Below are 23,663 nucleotides of genomic sequence, written 5' to 3'. Positions count from 1 at the left end.
CTCAGATAACAAGAGCTTCACATTTCTGTGGAATTCCCATTTGCCAGTGAGCTGCTGCTGCCGCTGCCCTGATTGATATATGACTGCAATGGCACTTTTCCATTTGACATTCCCTCTCTCTCTCTCTCTCTCCCTCTCCCTCTCTCTCTTAAACAACAGCCCTAACTTTTGTGTGTTGCAAATATAAAAGGCAAGCCATGTGACAGAGGGACAGAAGAACAAAAGCATTTGGAAGTAACAGGACCTCTTTTTAGCTCTCCAAAGAGTGTGACGGGAGGAAGGAGCGATGCATTTTTAAAGGTAAGCACAAAAATATGAGATTCCTACAGATTTTGAGCATTACATGGACTTAAAACGAGTGCTTAATCTCTTTATCTGACAAACACACGTTCCTCTTGTACCATTTTTTAAATTAAAATATGTTGATATGGAATCGACGCAGCTCTAGTACCTGCGTCTCCTCCTTCTCCTCGTGTTTTTAACTGTATCTCCTGTCTGAAGGATGCCTGTGCATAGTCAAATAGCTACCCCAGTGTGCTTCTGAGCGACTTGGTTAAACATCTATTCTTGTGAGCGTGCCGGGCTCATGTCTGCAGCTCTGCGCTGGTCCTAGCTGTAATGGTTTTGGAGTGAATGGACGTGCTGGACTCTGCCCTGAATTCATCGAGAGAGCGCCGGTATTGCCAGCACCCTCCTTTGTCCCATTACAATAGGGTTCTATGAACACAGGCAAGCCTGCTAGTTTAAAGCTGGACTGTTTACTTTTATCACTACTTACGCATGCTGTTCCCTTGCCAGTCATCTGCCGGAGTGCTCGGAATAATTTGAAACAACAGGCAATATTTATTTCTAGCTTTGTGTGTCATGCTTCGCAGGAGCACTCTTAATTTGCACATTATTATTTAGCCGAACTTCTGGGAAGCTTTACTACGGACTGGACAGCACTGGTTATGGATTAGGGCAGATTTAATATGCACTCTTGATTGGCTGAAGCCTATGAGGGAAGCCACAGTGTTTGCCTTCGCTGTAACACCCAAGGGGTATATTTAGTAGGTAGCCGACCCCGTCAGCGCAACGCGTAATGCAGCGTGGCTGTGCGGTCGGGAGCTGACACGGGGAGGATGCTGCAGGACCCCAGACCGCCTGCTGAAGGGGAGAGGGAGGCTCTCCTCATTCCCCGGCAGATCATTTCGCCGTGTGTCAGCCTCAGAGGCGCGAGCGTAACTGTTCTCTGTGTCTTTGGGACAAAAGGAGAGTTTCACTGTATGAGCCCGGTGGTAAAGTGTGAGTGTAGTGTAACTGCGAGGTGCGGGAACGGACGCTGCCCCGAGAGAGCCCGGCTGAGGAAGAAAGCCCCGTCTCCCTGCTAGGATTCAGGTGAGTGAATGCATCCCATAAAAGTTCGAATTAACGGGTCCAGTAGCAAAAACCAGATGAACCATGTGAAGAGCGATCTCAGTACTACTGCTGTAGTGTCAGTAAAGCAGGCTCACACAGAGCGTGTGTTGAGGGGGGGTAATTTTCTTATGGCAAACCTGAATTTGCAAGACGGTGTGTGTGGACTGGCTCTTGTGGGACTGTCAGGCAGATTTCTTATCCTGCCCCTCACGTTCATTTAAATTTCTCCCATAGCCTCCCCATAATATATCTTATTTGTTTCTGCCTGGGGCAGATGGCATGACAAGTAACTTGTTAAGGTTTCTGCAGCTCTTCAAAGTTGAAAAAATGTTTCCTATATCATAAATGTTGCTAACAGTTCCTAAAGCTTTGTAACTGTCCCCGGGGTCTGAGAGGTGAGAACTCTGCGTATTGGAAAAGGACAGGCAAATGATTATTTAAAACCAGCAGTGGAGACAAATTTAATTCAAATCAGTTCCTCATTGCAAAGTTGTTTTCTAAGAGAAGCAACCCAGCTGCCTGGTGGGGTCAATAAATGCGGAAGTACTAATCACAGTGCTATTTCTTGTCCCTTCTCAAAAGAACATCTACATTTTAGGGCATCTATTTTTTTTTTCTTTTGAATTACTAATGATGCTTACGTTTTCTCGGGCTGTGGGACCTTACTCATATCTGTGAGCAGTTATACACATGAATAATTCCCTTGACCTAAATAGAACTATTTGGTGAGTAATTACTTACCAGCTTGAATCAGGGGTTCCCAATGTGGCTTATATATACACTGGCATGTTCTTGCTGGAATAATGAAATCTTATTTGTGATTCTGGTATTATAACTAGATGCTTTAAGGTTTTCCAGTTAAAAGGAAATGTGGAAGGAATAGGCATTTCAAGCATACAAAATAATATATGATTTGATTTAGTGAAGGGATATAATTAGAAGCGGCTGCTGATTACTCTAGTTACAAGCTCAGATCTCTACCTGAAGGTGTCCCATGCAGGTTTCCTGGGTTTGTGCAGCACCTGGTTTTGATCAGATGCATGTATGCTGATGATTCCCCCTTGCAGAGCAGGATACTTGTTATGGACAGTCTTGTGCACAGTTTGCAGTAGCAATACCCCAGCTAGCTACCTACGCATGGCTGATCTCCACAAAAGCCATCTGCCCCACTGGAACAATCCCTCACATGCCATCGAGGCTTGTGAAAGCACTGCATGTTCTTCCTTGAATTGCCAGGATTGCAATCTTTTTTGCTCAGGTGGGAGGGTAGCGATACACCTCCTTGGGGGATGGCATCGATTCCTGTGGTGACTCATTTGACAGGGAGTTCTCCTGCAGTTGGCTTCATTCCCCATTTTCCCTGGGGCTGACTGTGTCCTCTTCATGGCTTATCCACTCTCAGATGCACTAGGAAGTGCTCAAGGTTGTTCTTGGACCTTGAAGAGAGTTGACTCTCTACAGTGCAAAGCTTGCATAAAGCCACTGAGACATTTGTTTTTGCAACAAGTCTGGCAGATTATTTGTTTAACTGAAAGTAGAATGAAAAACCCTCCCCTTTTTCCCTCAAGTACTACCATTGTAATTACAATTATAAATATTAGATAATTATATTACGAATACTACTAATTCCTCTGCCTCTAATATCCTGCTGAGTATGAGGAGACACTTGTCTGTATGAGTTTTAGAAAGGTTTTGCTACATAAGACCATGCCACAGTCCCATGTTATTTGAGTAATCCACCTCTTGAGCGTGGCTGGAAGCGGCCACATCAAAGACAGACATAGAGACCCCGTGGCAGGCAGCTACGGGGTAACTTGCTGTGGCGAAGGATTTTTCCCTAACCCCATCAACTGAACTCTCAGAGTCCTGAGAGTTTACAACCCCTTCCAAAAACTCTTTAAAAATAAAACCCTTACAACTGTAACCCTCCCATACATAACAAGTCCTTTTGCTGAGCCCAGCTAAACTTTTGCCCCCTGTGATATCTGGTTCCACCGGATCATTGTCGGTTGTGTAAACATGTGTTTCTTTTCATCAGTGTTAAATGTTCAGCCTCGCAGCTCCCCTGCCCTTCTCCATGTCCTGGTATCTCGGGATGGGGTGAACAGTGAACAGCGAACAGCCATGCCCAGATCACCTTTTTTTTTCTGACGTCTTGCTTCCCGCTCAACAGCCCTTTTGCTGAAATTCATCTCAATGGCAGGAGAAAGGTTCAGCCAGTGCCAGTGTTGGGTGCCTGGGTCTCCTTGGCCAAGAGCACCCCACTTCACCCATGCTTCTGTGCATGCGTACGAAGAGATGCTGCAGTCTCCGCTGACTATGATCAGCTGTTATTTCCTTTTTATATGTGTCAGTGTGGAACATATTAAAATTTCTCAGTAGTGGTATGTTAGGAATCCCTCTGATGCCCCACCTCTAACTTAGCAGAACAATAAAAGCAAGGTTGTAGTAAGCCTTTGAGCAGCTGGCCGTCTATATATTCCTTCTTTTTTCACATAATCTAATTCAGACTATTAGCCGGGGCACTACCACTTCCAGACACCATCAGTCCTTGTCCTGTTTGCTGGAATTTCATTGCGTGGCACGGAGATCCTTTCTACCACAGACGAGCGTAGCCTTTCTTCTGCTGTCAGGGTATCGGGCCGCTGGTGCCATGGAGACACCAGTCCTAGGAATTCCACTGCATCTCTATTTTTCAGCTTCTCTTTGTTATTTTTCTATTTTCATCAATCATTGTTACGGCTTATGCTTGTCACGTTTACGTGCTTATTTTTACTGAGGTGCAAACTGTGTCGGTCCGGCAGTGCGGAGGCAGCACAGGTTATGTTGCCCTTTAAGACATGTGAGTTGAGGATCTGAGTTAATGCCTCAGCTCTGGTTTGGCAAAGGTTAAGCATACCATGGCAGTGACAATCGCATTACTGTCATAGCAGCACGGCTCAAAGAGAGTGGGACCTAGGGGAACGCTGTTCCCCTTGTTAGAAGACATAAAATTGTTACCATGAGCCAAATATTTATGTTCCCTAATTGTCAGAGGCCGAGGTATATGAATGGGGGTCTGAATTTTGCCTGAGTATAAAAAGAGAGAGGATTTTTGCCTCTAGGGTCAGAAAGGAGGGAACATCCCCTTCCATCATGTGCTGTCTCCAGCATAGATAGCCCTATCTGCTGGTCCCAGTAGCAAAGACATCTTTGCTTAGTATGAAAGAATAAGAAACCCATTCCTATTCCTGCATCAATTGGTAACTGCAGACTTTTGAGTTCTCTAGAAAATATGTAAAAGACAGAGAACAAAAACCACACACCTGCTTGAAACACACTCCAACTGGTAGAGGACACATGCCCGAATGCCCTAGACCTCTCAGCAACTTGTAATTTGGCCAAGAGTCATTTTGCCTCATGTTGGGTCATAAGACTAAAGTAGAGGTAATTACTGAAGCAAATCCTATAGCTAATGCTCGGCTGAGAATATTTGCACTTTAGCCAGCAGCCACCCTTGCTGGTTTGCCTCCCGAGAGGGATGGGCGACCTTACTTAGACAGCTCAGCTCTGCGCCTTTTACTTCACCCGGGGGAAAACTGTATTCTTCTCAATTCCTGTCCCAGACTCAAGACCATGACTACTCCAGTATTCAGTGAGACACAAGAATAAAGAAAGAATCCAAGGCTGGCATCACCTCGCCATTAAATGCCTCTACTAGCTCATTAGAGAGCGATCCCATACATGCCCCTAATCAATCTATTTAAAGTTTCCTGGAAGCAGGAAAAGGAAAGAATAAAAATACAAGCGCTCTTTTGTCCACCAGCAGTTATTCTTTGCGAGTGTATTAAAAAACCTTTTCTCCATGTTGGCCTGTGCCTGTCTGCTGGCAGGGCGCCAGCCCGCAGTACCCACTAGAGTTTGTTATTTCAAGTGCCTCGCAGGAAAGCACCGTGAGCTCCCCCTCTCCGAGCTACCTGAAGGACTGGAAATGTTCCTGGAAACTTCAAAAGGCGAGGGAAGCTCAGCCAGCTCGAGTGCCGTTCAGCTTAATTTGTTCCACCTCATGCACCGGGTCCCCGCTGCGTGAACACTTACGGGGGCCTTACATGAGCTGCCCCACCGAAACCCAGGAACTGGCCCCATGCGGGCTGATCCCGTGCGTGCTGATGCCCCCAGGGGTGCTTGCAGCAGTGCGTTCTTCTATTATATTTGCTGCAATTACTACGTTGTTTCTTGCGCTTCAAATACCACGGCCTTCCTATTTTTTTTCAGTCTGCCTACAGTCACAGGTATTCATCTCTTGAAATATTGAAAGATTTAGCAAAGCCTCACAGCAGAAAATGATGTGCCATCAGCGTGTTTGACGTTTCTGACTGCTCAGAGGCCGTGTCCGTTTTCCCTTCTTGGTTTTTACGGGACAACACTCTGCAGTTGCTGGCCAGCAGGGGGTAGGACAGTGCAGCCTCAGTAGAACGAGAAGAATCACACAATCAGAGAAGTGTCTATCTTGGAAGGGACCTTTCAGATCATTGAGTCCAACCATCAACCTAACACTGACAAAACCCACCACTTATACCGAGTCGCTAAACACCATGTCTTCCTGTCTTTTAAATACCTCCAGGGATGACGATTCCACCACCTCCCTGGGCAGCCTGTTCCAGTGCTTTGATAACCCTTTAGGAGTAGAAATTTTTCCCAATATCCAATCTAAACCTTCCCTGGTGCAACTTGAGGCCATTTCCTCTTGTCCTGTCACTTGTTGCTTGGGAGAAGAGACTGACTCCCACCTCTCTACCACCTCCTTTCATGTAGTTGTAGAGAGTGATAAGGTCTCCCCTCAGTCTCCTTTTCTCCAGGCTGAACAATCCCGGTTCCCTCAGCTGCTCCTCATAAGACTTGTGCTCCAGACCCCTCACCAGCTCTGTTGCCCTTCTCTGGACTCGTTCCAGAATCTCCATGTCTTTCTTGTAGCAAGGGGTGCAAAACTGGACACCATACTCGAGGTGGGGCCTCGCCAGTGCTGAGTACAGGGGGACGATCACTTCCGTAGTCCTGCTGGCCACATTATCCCTGATACAGGCCAGGATGCTGTTGGCCTTCCTGGGCACACTGCTGGCTCATATTCAGCCAGCTGTTGACCAACAGCCCCAGGTCCTTTTCTGCCTGGCATCTCTCCAGCCACTCCTCCCCAAGATCTGCTTGCGTCCTGTGGACACCCAGATCAAGAGGGTGAAGACCCTTCTTTTGAGCATGTTTTCCTTTCTGTTGCCTTTTTCCTTCCCCTCTTCTCATGCCCACCAGCTGCCACCAGCCCTTTCCAGGAGTGTGTGTTACTCGTTCCCCTCCTTGCAGGCACCCGCTGCCCTGCAACCTGCTGTGTCATGGGTGGATGGAGCTCCCTGACGATGGGCAAGAACATTCCCCTTGGTGTCAAAGGGGACAAGCCTCAGCACAGCTGGATATCAGCAGGGCAAACGCTCATTTGGCACAGCGAGGCCTCGAGGAAGCATTTCACTTATTTAGACCTGTAAGGATCTCACTCAAAATATTTAGTTTGGTATTCGCCCTGTCTCGGGAGGGGAAGAAACCTGTTCAAATGCTGGACGGAGGCATTTCACAAACAACTGGAGTTCCCTGTGTTCACCTGCTGCTTCCCGGCTGCCGCGTGGCCGCTCCGTGACTCTGTCAGGTGTTTTGAAAGGCGGCTGTTAGAACGGAGTGGGGATTTTGATAGCATATATAGGAGGCCAGCCACCTCACTGCTGGAACAGAAATGGCCACAGCAAAATAATGAGAAGACAATTACATTTATTTTCAGAGGTAAAACATATGCTAGAGGTGATAAAGTCTCTGAGTTGATTCAACAGAAAGTAGTATCAGGCACAGCATCTTAGGTCATGTCTCCTACCAGATGAACTGTTCTCTTAAGCTGCTTAGATGGTCACTTGGATGATTTTGTCCCACAGCACACAGTGCTTCCCAAGCAGTTCCCGGGCAGGATGCAGGCAGTTGGGTGGGCTGGAAGCCATGTGGAGTGCTGTGGAGGCTGGAGGAGGTCTGGGAACAGACCACACCATGCCATGTGTCTGCAGGGCTGGAGAGCCGCTCCAGGGGGGTCCCAGTAGAGATGTGGCCTTAGAGCAAGACTTGAGCTGTGGACGCGCAGAACAACGCGTGGCTTCGGGAGAGGGGTACCCCTTCACAAGGCTAGCCCTGGCCAAAGGGCAGTCCAGCTGCTGCTGTCAACTGGGAGCTGTGGTCGAGCATGGGGCAGCTCTGTACACAGGGTACTTCCAGCCGACTGCCCAGCTGAGGCCTTGGCGACTCATTGCAGGAGCAGAGAAAATGGTTCCCCAAGTTCCCTGAAAGCACAGATCTGTTATTCAGGAATCCTGGTGATGGGTTGCCGTGGGCCATGCTAACACTGTGGCCAGGTGGTAGCAGCAGGGACACCACAGGGTTACCCCGAGACTGCAGGATGTCCCCAGCACAGACCGCTCCTCCTCCTTGCCTTCCCTTCCTCAACCCCTTTCATGGCCTTTATCATGGCAGGGGGGAGTTTAACCCTGCAGAACAAACCCTGGTGTGACCTGGCAGTGTAGTTTGCCGAACACAATCGTTTCCACCCGAGTCCATATCTTGGAGGACAAAACCCCCAGATCCTCATCTTTCTGGCCTAAACTTTTCCAGGTTAGATAAAGTTCCTGAGAAGTCCGTTTTGATCTTGTAAAGATCTTTGTGGCTTTTTTGTCAGAACAGCAGCAGCCAACTACCCACACACACTCACGTGTATATACACATATATGGTTAGTGACAATGTTTAAGGCCGGAGTTTGGAGAAACTGAGTAGTCTTGTAACTCTTCTGTTTACATAACAAATTCAGAATGAGGGAACCACATGGTAGGATCCAAGTAATTGTGTTTACTAAATATGCACAGCATGCAAGGCCAGGCTTAGTTATATATACACACTGCTGCTCCAACGGGATTTTGGCAGCCTCCGAAACATAAAAGGCATTGAGTGACTTGAATTGTACCCTCATTGTCAAGCAGGAGGCTCAAACATGGAAAATGCACAGCAAACGAAGGCCAAGCTGAATATACGTGCATGCCTAATTCCAGGGGCTCGGGAGTGGGGAACAGCTAAGTAGAAGTACACCATAAATGAGCTTTTCCATTGCTCCCTTCCTACCTTCCAGGGTAAAAGCAGTGCAGATCCAATAGACCTTTGGAGAATTGCTCAGCTCTTTAATTTTTCCAAGATACATAGCAAAAAGGGATTTTCTGTTTACGTTCTCACAAAGTGACTGGCTAAATAATTCCAGATGATGGAATTTTCTTCTGTCCTTAAAGCAAAACAAAACCTTAACCTTCACCACTCTCTAAATGATATTACAACTACGATAAGAAATCTTTATTTCAGCATTCAAAAAAGCATCTAATAACAAAATAAAGTTCAAAAAATAACCCTAACTCTGCCCCTATGTCCATGTGCAATACAGTTTTGGATTGTATGTTCACATGGTCTTTCTTTGGGATGTCTCCTATTTTTCCCTGCAGTTTTTAGGTATCAGCTGTAGCAGTTTTAGGTAACAGCTATAACAGCTTTTAGCATGTTATTTATGTCTCTATGAGTTCCTGAAAACTAGATATATGGAAAGAGCACTATCAGCCTGTAGCTAACAACACGTAATGCCCGTATCAGTGAATTCTGAAAGTTGTGATTTTCGCCCACTGTTAGGCCACATATTTTTGTAGCCAATTTTCAGCCTGAGAATATGAAGTCACTTTTTGCATCTTTTTCTTTACAGGATGCTGTAAAGAGAAAGCATTTTAGCCTCCTTTTTGTTAGCTTGGCAGTTGAGCTGTTTAGCACAGTTTTGCACATGAAAAGAAACTGAGGAAAAAATAGCTTAAATAAAAGAAAAAAATTCTATGTGAAAGTGTTCATTTTTGATTAAAAAAAGGTGTATTTTCCAAATGAAACAAAATGTCATTGTAAGTACAGCTGTAATGATTAATGATTACAGGTGTACTTGCTCCTGGTTTTGGACAGAAGGACAGACTGGAAGCTACATATGTCACTCCTCATATCATGTACTGTCTTGAATTTTATAATTTCAGACAGCTTTTCAAAAGGAATACAACCTTTTTTTTTGAAAAAAAAAGAAAGAATGCTAATTTAAACTGAAATGCCATTGCACAATATCAGCTGGAAATGGAAAATGTCATGTCAACATACTTCATCATGTTGATGTACCTGAGCGAAAATATTTTTACTTTTTTTACACAATCAAAAATCTGCACACTAACTTCGATATGTTTAAATGTCCCTGTGAGACTTTTTCCCATATATGTGAATATTTTATAGATAGATAGATAGATAGATAGATATACACACACACATACACACACATATATATGTTTTATATATTTATGCTGGTCAAACTAAAGGGCAAGAAGGAAATGCATGGGCAGTGGAAGCAAGGACAGGTATCCTGGGAAGAGTAGAGGGATGGTGCCCTGTTGTGTAGGGATGGGGTCAGGAAGACCAAGGTGCAGCTGGAGCTGAACTTGTCAAGGAACACAAAGAAAAATAAGAAGGGCTTCTACAGGTACGTCAGCCAGAAAAGGAAGAAAAAGAAAGCGTAACCCCCGTTATGAGCAAGACTTGTGAACTGGTAACAACGGACGAGGAGAAGGATGAGGTACACAACAACTTTTTTGCCTCAGTCTTCACTAGCAGCCTCTCTCCCCACACCTCTCGAGTGGATGGATGGCAAGGCAGGGACTGGGGAGCAAAGTCCCTCCCACTGAGAGAGAAGATCAGGTTTGTGAGCACCTGAGGAACCTGAACATACAGAAGTCTGTGGGACCTGACATCCCAGAGTCCTGCGGGAATTGGCTGATGTAGTTGCCAAGATGCTCTCCATGATATTTGAAAAGTCATGGCAAAAGACATGAGCCGGCAAGGTGCACTCACAGCCCAGAAAACCAACCATATCCTGGGCTACATCAAAAGCAGTGTGGCCAGCAGGTCGAGGGAGGTGATTCTGCCCCTCTACTCTGCTCTGGTGAGACCTCACCTGGAGTACTGCATCCAGCTCTGGGTCCTCAGCACAGGAAAGGCATGGACCTGTTGGAGTGGTCCAGATGAGGGCCACAAAAACGATCAGAGTGCTGGAGCACCTCTCCTCCGAGGAAAGGCTGAGAGAGTTGGGGTTGTTCAGCCTGGAGAAGAGAAGGCTCTGAGGAGACCTTGTAGCGGCCTTCCAGTACTTAAAGGAGGCTTAAAAGAAAGATGGGGACAAACTTTTTAGCAGGGCCTGTTGAGATAGGACAAGAGGTAATGGTTTTAAACTAAAAGACAGTAGATTTAGGCTAGATATAAGGAAGAAATTCTTTAGAATGAGGGTGGTGAAACATTGGCACAGGTTGCCCAGAGAGGTGGTGGATGCCCCATCCCTGGATACATTCAAGGTCAGGTTGGATGGGGCTCTGAGCCACCTGCTGTAGTTGAAGATGTCCCTGCTCATTGCAGGGGGGTTGGACTGGATGACCTTAAACGGTCCCTTCCAACCCAAACTATTCTATGATTCTATGATTCTCTTATTCTCTATATAGCATATGTACTTGAAAAACACACGTATATACTTCACATAGGTATGTCAGGAGATAGTGGCACGTGCAAGTAGCCCGGTGTTGGCTGCAGTCCTGCTTCCAATGCCTATACGCTCATTTTGCCAGTATGACTATTAACAACTGTACACAGTTTTTTCTCAAAAGATGGGTCACATTTACCTCCCCGGTCTCTCTTTTTGCTAACAAATATATGATAACAGTACTTCTTTCTTCTTTCAAAGTTTTGTTACCAAAGCCCGTTACATTTCTTTGCTAGGGAAGTGTCAGGGCAATTTTAGAAGATTGAGAAAGTGTTAGTACTTTTTGTATTGTGCTGTGCTTATCCTTAAGAAGGTACAGACGTCTTCCTTTTCTCACATTTTTCCCTGCTTCTTTCCAGCTTTCTCACAGTGTTTTCATGAGGCAGACTCTATGTCATCCAATTATTTCCTGAAGAAAACTAGAGAGATAAGCCTTTGAAAACTGAGCCAGGACTCCAGATTTCTCTCACTGTATTAAATCATACTGATCAAAACCATAGAAAGATATAGAAGCACGAAAGTAACAGTGGGACAGAGAGAGTGGAAAATGGGGATCCCTGGACGTAATACTACATGAGATGAGACCGTCCAATATCAAGTAAATTTATTTGGACAGAGAGGGAATTACTGGGTGTGTAATACTGATTAACGATGTTGGAGAGAGACCTTGCCAAGCAGCGTGTTTTGGTCAGCCTCTTTATAAAGGATAGGAATGTAGGTAAAAGGTTAAATAGATAAAAAAAAAAAAAAAAAAGTGCATCACTCCTCCTGTTAGCTAATCCTTGGGCATCATCTGCATGAACCGGAGTAGTACAGTTCACTTCTGGGAAGGAGTCTGTCCCAGCTCCCATGACCGAGAGATTTCTTTCTTACCCTGCTAAAATGTTTGGAGAGGTATTTATTGACATGAATGAGACTATGCACAAATGTATCTGAGACCCTAAGTGTGTTTTAAGCTCCTTATACTGCAAAGACATGTCGCTTTTTTTAATGCCATATCCACTGAAAAACATTTGCTTGAGGAAAATACACCAGGTCATAGGTCAACCTCCGAGAAAAAAATATATTGTCTATTAAATCCACAGTCACATAATTTTTCCTTTCCTATTTAGGCACATGGACAATAGTTCGAAACCCAAAAAAGGGCTTTTAAAAGATGTCTAATGCACAGAGCATCCCTAATTACATTTCTTCCCAGCGTGAGACTTTGTATGTCACTTCGGCCCGACAAGTCCCGACTCGCAGCTTGGATGAACTCTGGAAGTGTTTCTCACTGCTATGCGCTCCTCTCACAAAAGCGTTTGAGCAAGCTACAAAGCAACACACAAATCATCAAGCACTCTGGTGGGGAGGCCTCGTAATTTCAGGCTGTTTGGGAGATGAGTATCAGTCGGTTTAGAGTATCGCCAGCAAACCAGAAAACAGTTTTGAAAGAGGTTTGTATAAGGCAATAAAGGCACACATCAGCTCTTGAAATAGGGAAGAGGCTCTGGGGGAGCGTTTCTGCCTGACCAGGGAACCGTTTTATCAGAAGTTTCTTCAGGAAGTCCTTGCGCTTTTGACTTTACTTATGACTACCATTTGCTTCAGCAGGTTATATTTAGATGGATAATACACAGCTCTTTCAAGCTATAGCTGTTTGTAGTAAAAGCGAAATTAAATCGTCCATTTGAGACTACAGGCTTTGTAAGAAGGATCCAGGGGCTGTGATGAAGCAGCTCAGGGAGGTGCCCTCCTTTCCCTGCTGGCACAGAGCTCTGGGCAGCATTTCGGGGGCTGTCCTGTGCCTGTTTTCTGGGGCGTCTCCTGGTCTCCAATGTGCACCAGAAATCCAGATGCCTGGGTGGATATCCACATGACTCGACCTGCATATATTTTTTTCCCAATTGATAGCTGGGAGGTACTTGGAAATTACGGAATATGATGTATTTTTCAGATGCTGCTCTTTAATTACTGGGGAAGAGACTGACACTGAGGAAGTGCAGCCAGACGAGTAAGCAAGCAAAGCATGCCCACCTGTGTGCGCGTGAGTTGGGAGGGCAGGCCAGCCCGAGACCTAGGTGCAGATCCCTCCATGCAGTGCAGGTCAGCCCTCAGCAATCTTCCTGGGGAACCACTTTGCTCATGCCCGGGCTCAGACCTTCAGCATCCCTCCATCCTGGGGGCGCCCCTTGTCCTTGCAGTGCAGGGGTTGCACAAGGCCGACGCGCAGCCCCTAGAGCCGGGGGTCAGCCTGCCTCCAGCCTTTCCATGTGTTGCCTAGGCCAGAAATTCCCATCTGTAATGCAGGAGGCAGCCTAGCTTTGCTCTCCTTTGACACTTTGAGTGGATATACAGTCCTTTCAATTTGCAGAAATCTCTGATGTGTTACTAATCTCCAGTTTTGAGGGGAATCCATTAGGGACGTTACCAAGTGAAAATGATTGGCATTGCACCACTTGTGATGCTAAAAGTCAAAAGGTTCTCCCCAGTAAAATGATAGAGCAATGCTTAAAGTTACAGGGCCTTGACTTCTCCTTCTGAATGCCATATTCTCTACCTACTGTGGGAAAGATGCTCACTTAGAGCGTATATTTTGGCTAGCAAAAATCCAGTGTGCCTTAATATTATTTATGTCTGTTTTTCTCGAGAGCTCTTTTTGGTCAGGATTGTGATTTATGTTGTTTTTATTTCAGCTACGCAGGAGATTCTTTGACGGATTACGATCTCAGCAAACTCCAACTCGAGAAGAAGAATGACAGCTAAGAGACTTAAACCAGACTTTTCACCATCCTGGAAAGGAACTGTCTGCCCGTATTTGGAGTTTTTTTAATACTCTACCTCCCTCTGCTGTTATCAGCGAGAAGTTCCTCGACAATGGGAAATCATGTACTTGCAGCTTCAATTTCCATGCTCTCGCTCCTGGCGATGATGGGAGATGCAGACAGTAAAACAGATAGCTCCTTCATGATTGACTCCGATCCCAGCCGCTGTATGAGGCATCACTACGTCGACTCCATCAGCCACCCCCTCTACAAGTGTAGCTCAAAGGTAAGGACTTCCCTCACCCCTTTGCAGCTTGTCAGAGTTGTTAAAATGAGCTGTTTCGGGTGATTTTTTTTCTCTGCACAAATTCCTTATTACCAAAATCCAGCTGCAGGGGCATACAAATGTTGAGACATCTGAGTGAGTACATCAGAACTGGGGCTGGAGAGAAAGGCTCTTGACTCTCTTTTCACCTTTTCAAAAGGAGAAACACACCATGATGGTGAAGCTAACGTGCAGTAAATGAAAAGATTCAAAGGAGGATGTTGGGGTCTTAGCCACCAGTGCCAAGGAGATGGACTAGTTTGAAAGTTTAGATCATCCCAGTCACCTCTTTCTTCAAGTGAGTCTTTAATCTGGAGCATATAAACTTCCAACTTTTGAGTTGAAGTACTGAGATAAAGAATCAAGCTGTAAAATCGTAATGAAAAAAGACTGTGAAAAACATTGCTAATTTTTTTTCCCTCCCATTTAGTTTCAAGGCCTTTGTTTTCATGCAGAATGACAACTGGATGTTTACTGTAGGGCTGAGGGGCAGAAGGAAATACAAGATTGCCTTTCATTTGAGATTTCAAGCCTGAAAAATTTTGTGTCAAAATGGCTTAGCAGCCTGCACATGTAGCCTACAGTCATTTATTTCATTGTGTGGAGAAAAAGAATGGGGAGAAACAATAAGGAAAATCCTTCTTGGTCCCTTTTGTCTTGTCCTAATGTGTTCCAGCTGAGTTAACCCAGTGCATATTCAGATGTACGGTCTCTGCCTGGAACATCCCTCTGTCCTGCAGAAAGTGGCTTTGCCTTATGTATCCACATCCCTGGATCAAGGAAAGGCAACAGCTGCCAGTGCCAACGCTTTTGCCAGCCCTCTGTTGGGTAAGAGAGTGATGGGAGGCTGGTGGGAGATCAGAGGCTTTTGCTCTACTGCTCTTGAATTCAAACAGTAAAATTATGCATTAATTGTGGTTCAGGAGAGATCTTTTGTTTTGCTCTTAGCCTAGATGAGACCTTCTTACCATCTGGGAAACATCCATCTTTAATGTATAGAACTGCAGAGATGCATCTGTTTGTGCAATATTGATTTTATTGCAGTTGACTCCAGTGCGAGGCAAAGCTAAAAAGTGTGGGTGGAGTGGGTGGGTTTTATGTCCTGGCAGGGGGGTGCTAGCAGCACTACCCTCCCTGGCAATTCAGATTGCCTATTACACCTGAGAAGCCATAGCTACTGCAATGGTTTAGTCCAGGAGGGTGATATTCCACCCAACTGGCCCTTGCTCTTGGCTCCCTGCACTGCCAGAGAACAGCAGGATCTGTGACACGTAACATAGACAAGACGCTAGGTAGCCCCCAGAGGCCCTTTGGTCTCCAGCTTTGGGTAGGATCTCCCCCTGCCCCTCTACACGCAGGAGACCAAATGAGTAACAGGTGATGACTGCACCAGGGTGGCGAGAAATGGCGGGTATAACTACCCTGAGCTCTCTGCCCCACACAAAAGGGGACACAACAGATCCCAGACCAGCCCTGAGGCAATTCAGTCCTGGAGGATGAAGGATGGGGCTTGTCTGGCCCGGGGCCAAAGGGTTGCCATGTCCTGGTCTCTCCTTTCCCGATGGCCATCATCTACCTGCCACCATTCCCCAGCTGCAGCGGGTTCCCACAGCACGTCTTTGCCTCCACTTGGCCCTGCATCACCGCTGGCTCTCCTGTGGTCACTGCCACAGCCAAACCCTCCTGCCCCTGGGCCAGCTGGGCACTCACCCCAAGGCTACTGCCCCAGCACTGCCAGCCTTGCAGCTCCACATCATCCTGCCTGTCCCGCAGCCAGCCTGTCCCTCACCTCCGACCACGCTTTTCTTCTGTGCTTCCTACACAGCCCAAGGAAGGAAGGAAGGAAGGAAGGAAGGAAGGAAGGAAGGAAGGAAGGAAGGAAGGAAGGAAACCCACCAACTACTCAACTCCTTACCGTCCCTAATGACAGAGAGAAGCAATCAGGCTTTTGGGAGTGGGGCTGATGGAAATGAGAACACAGAATGCATTGTAATGAAAACCATATTATTTCAAAACTGAGCTTTGAGAAAAAAGATGTTGACATAAACATTTGTAACTCTGACTGCAAAGATGTCAGTGACTTTTTTTAAATCAAGCCTTTAATGGAAATCATGTTTGAAAACATTATCACATCTCTTGGCTTCCCAAATTCCACAACGGTTTCAAGAAGAGTTTTTTAACGATACTGCAAGTTGTATGGACTTTCTCATGAAGTGGAAAATGAAAACAGTTTCCATACAAAGTGAAATAATTTTGACATTTCCTAGAAAACTTCTCTCTGTTTGTTAAGTCAAGGTCTTTTTTTTTTTAAGGTCTCAGGGATCTGAATCATCCTTCTGGCTTCTGTTCTGGATCTAGCGTATAAACACAGACCAATATTAGACTTGCTAATGAAAATTAGACGTAATGTCTGTTCCTATATATATTGTGATAAAATATAAACAAGTCAAAAAAAGGAAGGTTCTGCGGGCATAGCTGTGGGAATTGTGGTACTTCTTGTTTCCACTGAGTTTCCATTGTGAAGCTTGGACCAACAATTGATGTCAAGCAGAGACTTTGCCCTTTTTTGGCATGATATATTGGTTCCACCAAGCCATCCTTTTTCACCCCATATGTTTTCCCTTTTAGTGCAGCATAGAATTACAGAAGTTAAAAATGGCTTCAGAAATTGCAAGGCATATTACGTTTGCTGTCCGTCTTGGTTAAAAAAGGATTATGTCCATCGTGCTTCTCTGTGGAGGCTGCCAGTTGTACCCACATGGGAAGCAGTTTTGTTACGCTTGGAAACATCCACCCAATATAATTTAATCATTAAAATCCCTCTTGCTTGTGACCTCAGACAGATGTTGAAAACAGGTTTCCAAAGCCTTCGGAAACGTACTCCATTATAGTAACAGAATGTATAACAGAGACACAAAGGAGGGATGGAAGAAGGTCATTTGTTCCTGAAAAACAGTGTTTTCCTTTGACTTCAAGGAAACATTTGTGTCAGCTAATGAGGTATTGCCCTTCTGACCATATTGGATTCTGCCTGCCTGACCCACTGGTCTTCCATGTGCTGGATCGCCTCACCGCTGCAGTCAGAGCCTCCTAAATTACGGTATTGGCTGTCACAAGCGCTTCCTCCAGATGTGCCAGAAGCGTGCTACCACTGACAGCCTCACACTGAAGAATCCAGCCCAGAGAGACACGGACCAGATGAAGAAAGATTTAGCAAATGTTTGCAGACGTTTGCTCACGAGGTAGCTCAGGAGATTTTCAGTATTGCTTGCTTGTAGCGAGGCCGCGGATACTGCGTGAAAGTCTGTTCTCGTGAATCTCAGCCCATCTGCTTTTGGGGCTCGGCTTGTTGCTGAGGAGGACTACAAACACTGTTAATACCAAACCAGTTCACAACTTCTGAATTTCCAGAATGCAGCTCAAAGGATCAGAGTCAAATATTGCCTCAGATTCAGTTTGGTCTCTTTTGTGGCCACCCAGACACCTATGAGACTGCTGACTTTAAGTAAGAAAACCTATTTTTCCCTAGCTGCTCATACATGTGAGACTTCCCACGGTTCCCACGTTCTAGCACGCTGTGCTTCCGGATCCAGCAATGCAAGGTGACAGGCACAGGCTCACATGTGCGGGGGACAAGGGGAGCCATGAGGCACGCGTATCAGGTTATAAAATACCCACATGTTTTTACTATATATACCCTCACTGTATTACTGTGCTATTCCATCATAGCATTACTAATTATTTAGGCGATAATCTCTATTGCGCTACAGTATACGATACAATAAGCAGCTGGTGTGATTGACTAAATGGCAAAGCAAAGCTTTTGAAGTACGTGCTATTTCCAGCTCATTTGCACACCTGCCAAAATCCACTGGTGCTGTTCTGGATTTACAAGGAGGAGGAGATTAAATTTTGCTGAGGACTTCAGGTTAATCCAGAAGTTTAGAAAGCTATCAAAGTGGGAAATCTGATTTTTTTTTCTCCTGCAAGCTTGACTTGATACCCATGGTGCAGTGTCATTGTAAAATAATACAATGTAATGCAAAACTAGAGCATGAACCCAATGTAACTTTACATGATATGAATACTGACCGTACTCTTATGAAAAACGAAGTAGCCAGCAAAACTGAAGATTAAAACTAGAATCTCCTCAGAACAAAACATGTTTTTAAAGACAAGGCTTGCTAAGCAATTATAAATGCAGTTCCACATTGAAGAAATACTGACTGTTTTTGCTTGAGAAGGCTTGCTGTTCATAAGAAATGTATTCAGACACAGATATTGTCACATCAGATAATTCTACTCTGTAATTACACTGTTGGAACTCTTAATCCTTAATCCTGTTCCTCAAGGGCTGGTTTGGTGTTTTCCTGGCATTTCTGAATGTATCTGCAGATACAGGAGCGCATGCATGCCATAAAAAGTCCCTAGAGTAACAGTACCAGAGTGACTACCTGTTCTAGCTCCAGAAGCATCAACAATTATACATCACCTGCATCATACAGCAATGTGTGCCGTCATATTTGGGCTGAAATCACTGAATCATGGAAATGTTGGTTGGAAGGGACTCTGGAGGCCCTCTGAACCTCCCAAAAAGCAACTTGCGGCCATTGCATGTCCCCCGTTGCCACTCCTGAGGAGCGTTTCGCCCTGTGGTCTTTGCAACTGCCCTTTGAGCAGTTGCCAGCCACCGTCGGATTGCTCCTCCCCTTCCCCTTCAGCCAATTCATGGGCATAGCCTGTGACAGAGTGTTCTCACAGTCCGGTGAACTTGGTCAAAGTGGGGGACCTAACAAGACCTGTCAAGATGCCAGGAAGGAAACTAACTTTTAAAAATGTCCCAATCTGCTGTGTTTCCTTTGCAATACAGGCAGCGTTAGGTACCTGTGTAGCTCTTCTCAAGCTGCCTGCCTGCCTGTCACTGTGGGAAGTGAGTTTTGTTTACCAGAGGACAAAAGTGGATCTTTATCTGTCAGCAACGGGGTGCCAGCTCTGTAATAATTGTCCCTTTCCCTGTTCTCGTATATACTAAAGACACCAGTATTAAAGAGTTTGACATAGCTGATACATCTAAAGCTGGGTTGTGGCTCAACAATACACTGAAATTTTTTTCTTGCCATATTACTACTAACAGCTGAAGCGAATTTGCTTATGAATAGGCAGCATCACAGGAAAGGGACCATAAATTTATGCTACGAATCATGAAAGACGGTAAAATTATTGGAGAGTCACAAGAACCCGTTGTTTCATTAAACCAAGGAACAAAATGGCACCAACCCCAGATCATCAGCTCGTGAAGACATCTTCCTTGTGACCTGTCTGTGTTGACTGAATTGTATGTCTTAATATACTAATACTTTTTCAAGCAAATCATTTAGCATGCAAATACTCTTGGAAGATCCATTTTTAAGCACGGTACAAAGCATGATTTTTATGGACTCCCCTTTCCCATGGACACAGGAAGTGCTGGTATTTTCTACTTTATATCAGGAATATTCTCTCTGTCTTTCTCTCTCATCTTTCCTCATGACTCTGGCTAAAGAGAAAATTAAACGTTCGGCATATCTGCTTGCAAGACTTGGAGATTTGCAGCTAATTCATCATGTGTAGTGAAAGAAACTCAGAAGTGTTTAATGTTGTAAAATATTTGCTGTCACATTTGTAGTTATCCTCTTAGATTGTGTGGAAAAACCAAGAGATATGTGCAGCACGTTTAAAATGTAATTTTATTCCTTGGTTATAGGCTAGACTTATGACTGGTTTACTGCCTACTTCCTCACCTCCATCACGTTTTGACCTTGTTCAGATGATACAATAAGTTGATTTTGAAGTTCATGTTGGTTAATGAGAATTAGCTGATCTGGACTTAAATAATATTTCATTCCCTATGAACGTATAAGAGTTTGTTTAAACTTGCCCAACATCTATCCCTTATCAAGGTGATAACAGTTGTTTTTAACCACATGATTTCCTGAGCTATAGAAGATCCTTTCCATGTTTTCTACAGAGCTTAGGAGACTCTATCCCTCTCCTCTCTTCAACAAAGGGTTGTTGGGAAGGACAGTAGGTGACTCCTCATGGGCTTTCCTTCCTTAGCGCCTCCCGTTGTGCAAGTTACCTTGCTCTGGTCACAACTGAGATGGTGAACTCAGGAGGGGAAGAACCATGGAGCCTGCACTGCTTTTGGAAAAGCTCACTAGTGAACCCTCGTGTTTGGCAAGGAGTTCATCTTGTTTACGTTTTCACTGCCTTACACTATGCAGTGCATTTTATACAGATACAACTTATGCAATTATATATATATACACACATATAATTGCAAATACTTTACATAAAAACTTGCAAAACGAGGGAGCTAGAAACTTAGTTCTTGAGAAGCAATAAACTGAGCATCTTCTTTAAATTTCCACTTTATATGTTTATATAGCTAAGTATTTGAGACATTCACTGGCCCCAAGGACCAGTTTTGCTGATCACAAGTATATGCACTCAAAGCGTTGGGAAATATCCAACCGAAGTATTAGTCTGGCTGATGATTTAAGGGCTTTGGCTGCCACAAATCTGGGGTCAGTGAGTCACAGTTGCAGTCACTGTGCCTGGAAAGCAGGGCTGCTGCCCACGTTACCTCCTCTGCTCTCACAGGCACAGCTCGGGGGCAATGCACTGCGTGGGGCTGGGTGCCCTCGCCAAGGTGGGGAGAGACAGTAAGTGAAGAAAGACCAGCTAGACTGGAGGGAGGCGCCCATCTGCCGTTGTTAGATGTGTGCTGGCAGCCACGGGGACACGTTTCCTAACCTGTCTCTTTTCCTTCGCAGATGGTGCTGCTGGCTCGCTGCGAAGGGCGCTGCAGCCAGACGTCGCGCTCGGAGCCCATGGTTTCTTTCAGCACTGTCCTGAAGCAGCCTTTCCGCTCCACCTGCCACTGCTGCCGGCCCCAGACCTCCAAGCTGAAGGCCATGCGGTTGCGATGCTCGGGGGGCATGCGGCTCACTGCCACCTACCGCTACATCCTCTCCTGCCACTGCGAGGAGTGCAACTCCTAGGGACGTACCCGCCACAGCAGTGGGGGGATCGGGATGCTGCTGTCAGGGAAGGCTCTCAAGAAGTCACCTGAGGTGACGGCGATGCTCCCAGTGTACGTTACAGTGAGGACAGGACTAACCAGGCTGGATTGTAAAATATCCTGGATGGTGCCAGTACCGAAGTGTGGGCTGTGACAAAGGCAAAAGCATGAAGACTTGTTTTTAAGAAGCCTTTCTTTTTTCTGAAAGGATATTTTTGTGAGTTTCTTCTTTTTCAGGCTCAGCTCTGACTACAGAGAGGTGCTTTTACTTTAGGCCAAGGGCAGCAGGGGAACAGAGAGGAAGGTCAGCTGGATGAGAGCACCGCGCTCTGGGAGTTGGCGTTTGGACAGAGGATGGGCATCAGTTCCCACATATGACCTCTTAACCTAACAATTTATTCTCAGTCTCCTAGTTATCCTGGCCTTCAAAACAAACTGTGTTGTTGGCAAGGGTTATCTGTTACTGATCTAGCAGCCAAGCGCTGGATAACTTTAACTGTGGTTTAGCAGCAATTGCAAATAAAACATTGAAAAGTGAACTGGATATGAAATGTAGAGCTGGGACTACCCAGCCCGAGCCAGCTGAAGTGATTATTTGCAGCATGCAGCATCACAGTTCAGTGGCTGAGCGACTCCTGAGAAGTGAAAGGTCATGAGACTCATTATTCCCCTCTAAAAGCCTGGAAATGTGACAGGTCACATCTGTCACAAAAGCCATTATTCAAACACTAAAAACTAATCAAAGATTAAAATGACATGTACTAAATGGAGTCTTTTCTTAACTTGGGTAGACCTGCTGACATACAGAGCCAGAGCCACAAGAATAATGACCAAACCTAGGACTTATGTTCATCTATGGCTCTGAGGCCATTGAGTGAGCAGCATTTTGCCTTTTAAAGACAGGCAATCGCCGACACAGGGGCATCACACTGATGTGCCCATAGGAAGTCTAAGGCAGAGTCTGTCTCCCAGCGTTATCCACTGGACCACGAAGTCTGTGTTTCGATTTACCAAATGATCTGCTACCTGGGGTCCTGGTTGACACACCATCCAGCTTGGCAGCTGCTCAGGGAATTGCACAGCTCTTGGCTGGGCCATCCACCCATGTGTCCTTTGTGCGCACACAAGGATGTAGGAGGCTGCGGCAGGGTTAGCACAAGCCCAGACCTCACCCGTAGGTGAAACTGTCCCACAGCCAGGGCATCAGAGCTGCTGGGTCTTGCAGAACAGGGGTAGCCAGCGCTTCTCTGTAAGAAGCAAGTGAGGCCATTAGCTGCTTTCCCCTCCCTGTAGGACCATTGCAGAAAGAAATGCCGCGAGGAGCTGAATTTGCAGTCATTGATAGGGTGAAATGATCTCAAAATAACAAAGGATCCCAAGTTTCGGAATGGTACTTGTACAAAAAAAATCTATCCCTCCTCCATTAGCGTGAGGTTTTTAGAAAGATTCAGTCATAGTCTCTTGTGACTGCAAGGAAACAACATAAGGTATTACAGTTCTTATGTCCTTAAACGGCAGTTTATCCAGTCAGTCAGCAATATGTCTGTGATGTTCACATAAACCTGGGTAAGACCTTTTTCGATAGAAGTCATAAAGGTGTCAGGAGCATCTTTGCAGTGCAAGGATTCAGAGTCAGTGCAATTTTTACCCCTCAGTAGCATCCGCATGTATAGTCCCACAGTTATTCTCTGGGAGAGGCCAGAGTGGCTCCCCCGCACAGCAATGTCTGGTGGGGCCCCGCGGTATGGAGAAGTCATAAAATCATAGAATCGTTTTGGTTGGAAGAGACTTTTAAGATCACTAAGTCCAACCATTAGCCTAGCACTGACAAGTTAGCACTAAGTCCTATCTAAGTCCAGCGTTTGGTGCATCTGTTCAGCGCCATCCAGTCTTGTCTGCAGCAAATGCCATAGGCAGCAGCTTGGGGACGTGCACTGACGCTGCAATTGTCCCATGGTCTACACGAGAGTTACTGTGGCTGCTCAGGCAAAGACAGATTCCTTTGCCACTGCCTTCTCATGGGGAATATGTACGGGATGTGAAGGCAGGTGGCAGAGCAAGCCACCTGCCTTTCGAGCTAAATCCTGGAGCTGGATGGCTGTCAGTCAGAAGTGGAAACCAAAAGGTGACAAGCACACCCACAGACACTGGTTAGAGAGGTTTGTGGTACATGGGAAGGACTGTGTCCGTCTTCCAGAGATGACTCGGAGATGGCCAGTTTTCAACAGCACAGAGCTGTGGGCAAACAAAAGGGTGAATCAAACTGTTAGAAGCTGACGGGCTCAGATTAAAATGTCAAAACTGGGAGTGATGAGCCCCAGTGAACTCATTAGACACCGCTCGTTGTTTCAGCACTGTCAGTCATTCTTTTCACATCTGATGCATGGTCTGAACATCAAAGGGAGAGCGATGGGAGCGTGAGCCGGGCATTATCACCAGACTACTTTATATGAAAGATCATATGTGCGTCCCTTTTCCAATCTCTTTCA

The 23,663-nt window shown here is 45.6% G+C and overlaps 1 protein-coding gene across 5 annotated transcripts; it reads left to right on the top strand.

Annotated features, from left to right (window-relative positions):
• Positions 1-165: 165 nt before the first annotated feature.
• Positions 166-22,153, top strand: NDP (norrin cystine knot growth factor NDP). Of its 5 annotated transcripts, none has more exons than XM_054216938.1 (4): positions 166-300; positions 12,979-13,035; positions 13,718-14,072; positions 20,927-22,153. In XM_054216938.1, exons 3-4 carry the CDS (start codon positions 13,899-13,901, stop codon positions 21,152-21,154), a joined length of 402 nt encoding a protein of 133 aa, XP_054072913.1. In that variant the 5' UTR covers positions 166-300; positions 12,979-13,035; positions 13,718-13,898; the 3' UTR covers positions 21,155-22,153. The 5 variants fall into 5 exon arrangements, with proteins under 5 accessions (XP_054072913.1, XP_054072941.1, XP_054072921.1 ...); XM_054216946.1 differs by lacking the exon at positions 166-300 and adding an exon at positions 820-1,377; XM_054216956.1 differs by lacking the exon at positions 166-300 and adding an exon at positions 820-1,377 and having other exon boundaries at positions 12,979-13,127.
• The last annotated feature ends 1,510 nt before the right edge of the window (positions 22,154-23,663 follow it).

The sequence above is a fragment of the Rissa tridactyla genome, chromosome 1 (genome assembly GCF_028500815.1).
Source record: "Rissa tridactyla isolate bRisTri1 chromosome 1, bRisTri1.patW.cur.20221130, whole genome shotgun sequence".
Taxonomy (NCBI): Eukaryota; Metazoa; Chordata; class Aves; order Charadriiformes; family Laridae; genus Rissa; species Rissa tridactyla.
Note: the sequence above shows the minus strand (reverse complement) of the source record. Positions and strands in the feature narration are given on the sequence as shown.

Bases quoted from the DNA above. Each gene is read 5' to 3' on its own strand.
- NDP (XM_054216938.1), top strand. From the start codon at position 13,899: ATGGGAAATCATGTACTTGCAGCTTCAATTTCCATGCTCTCGCTCCTG. The intron at 14,073-20,926 runs GTAAGGACTTCC...TTTCCTTCGCAG, and splicing joins TCTACAAGTGTAGCTCAAAG to ATGGTGCTGCTGGCTCGCTG.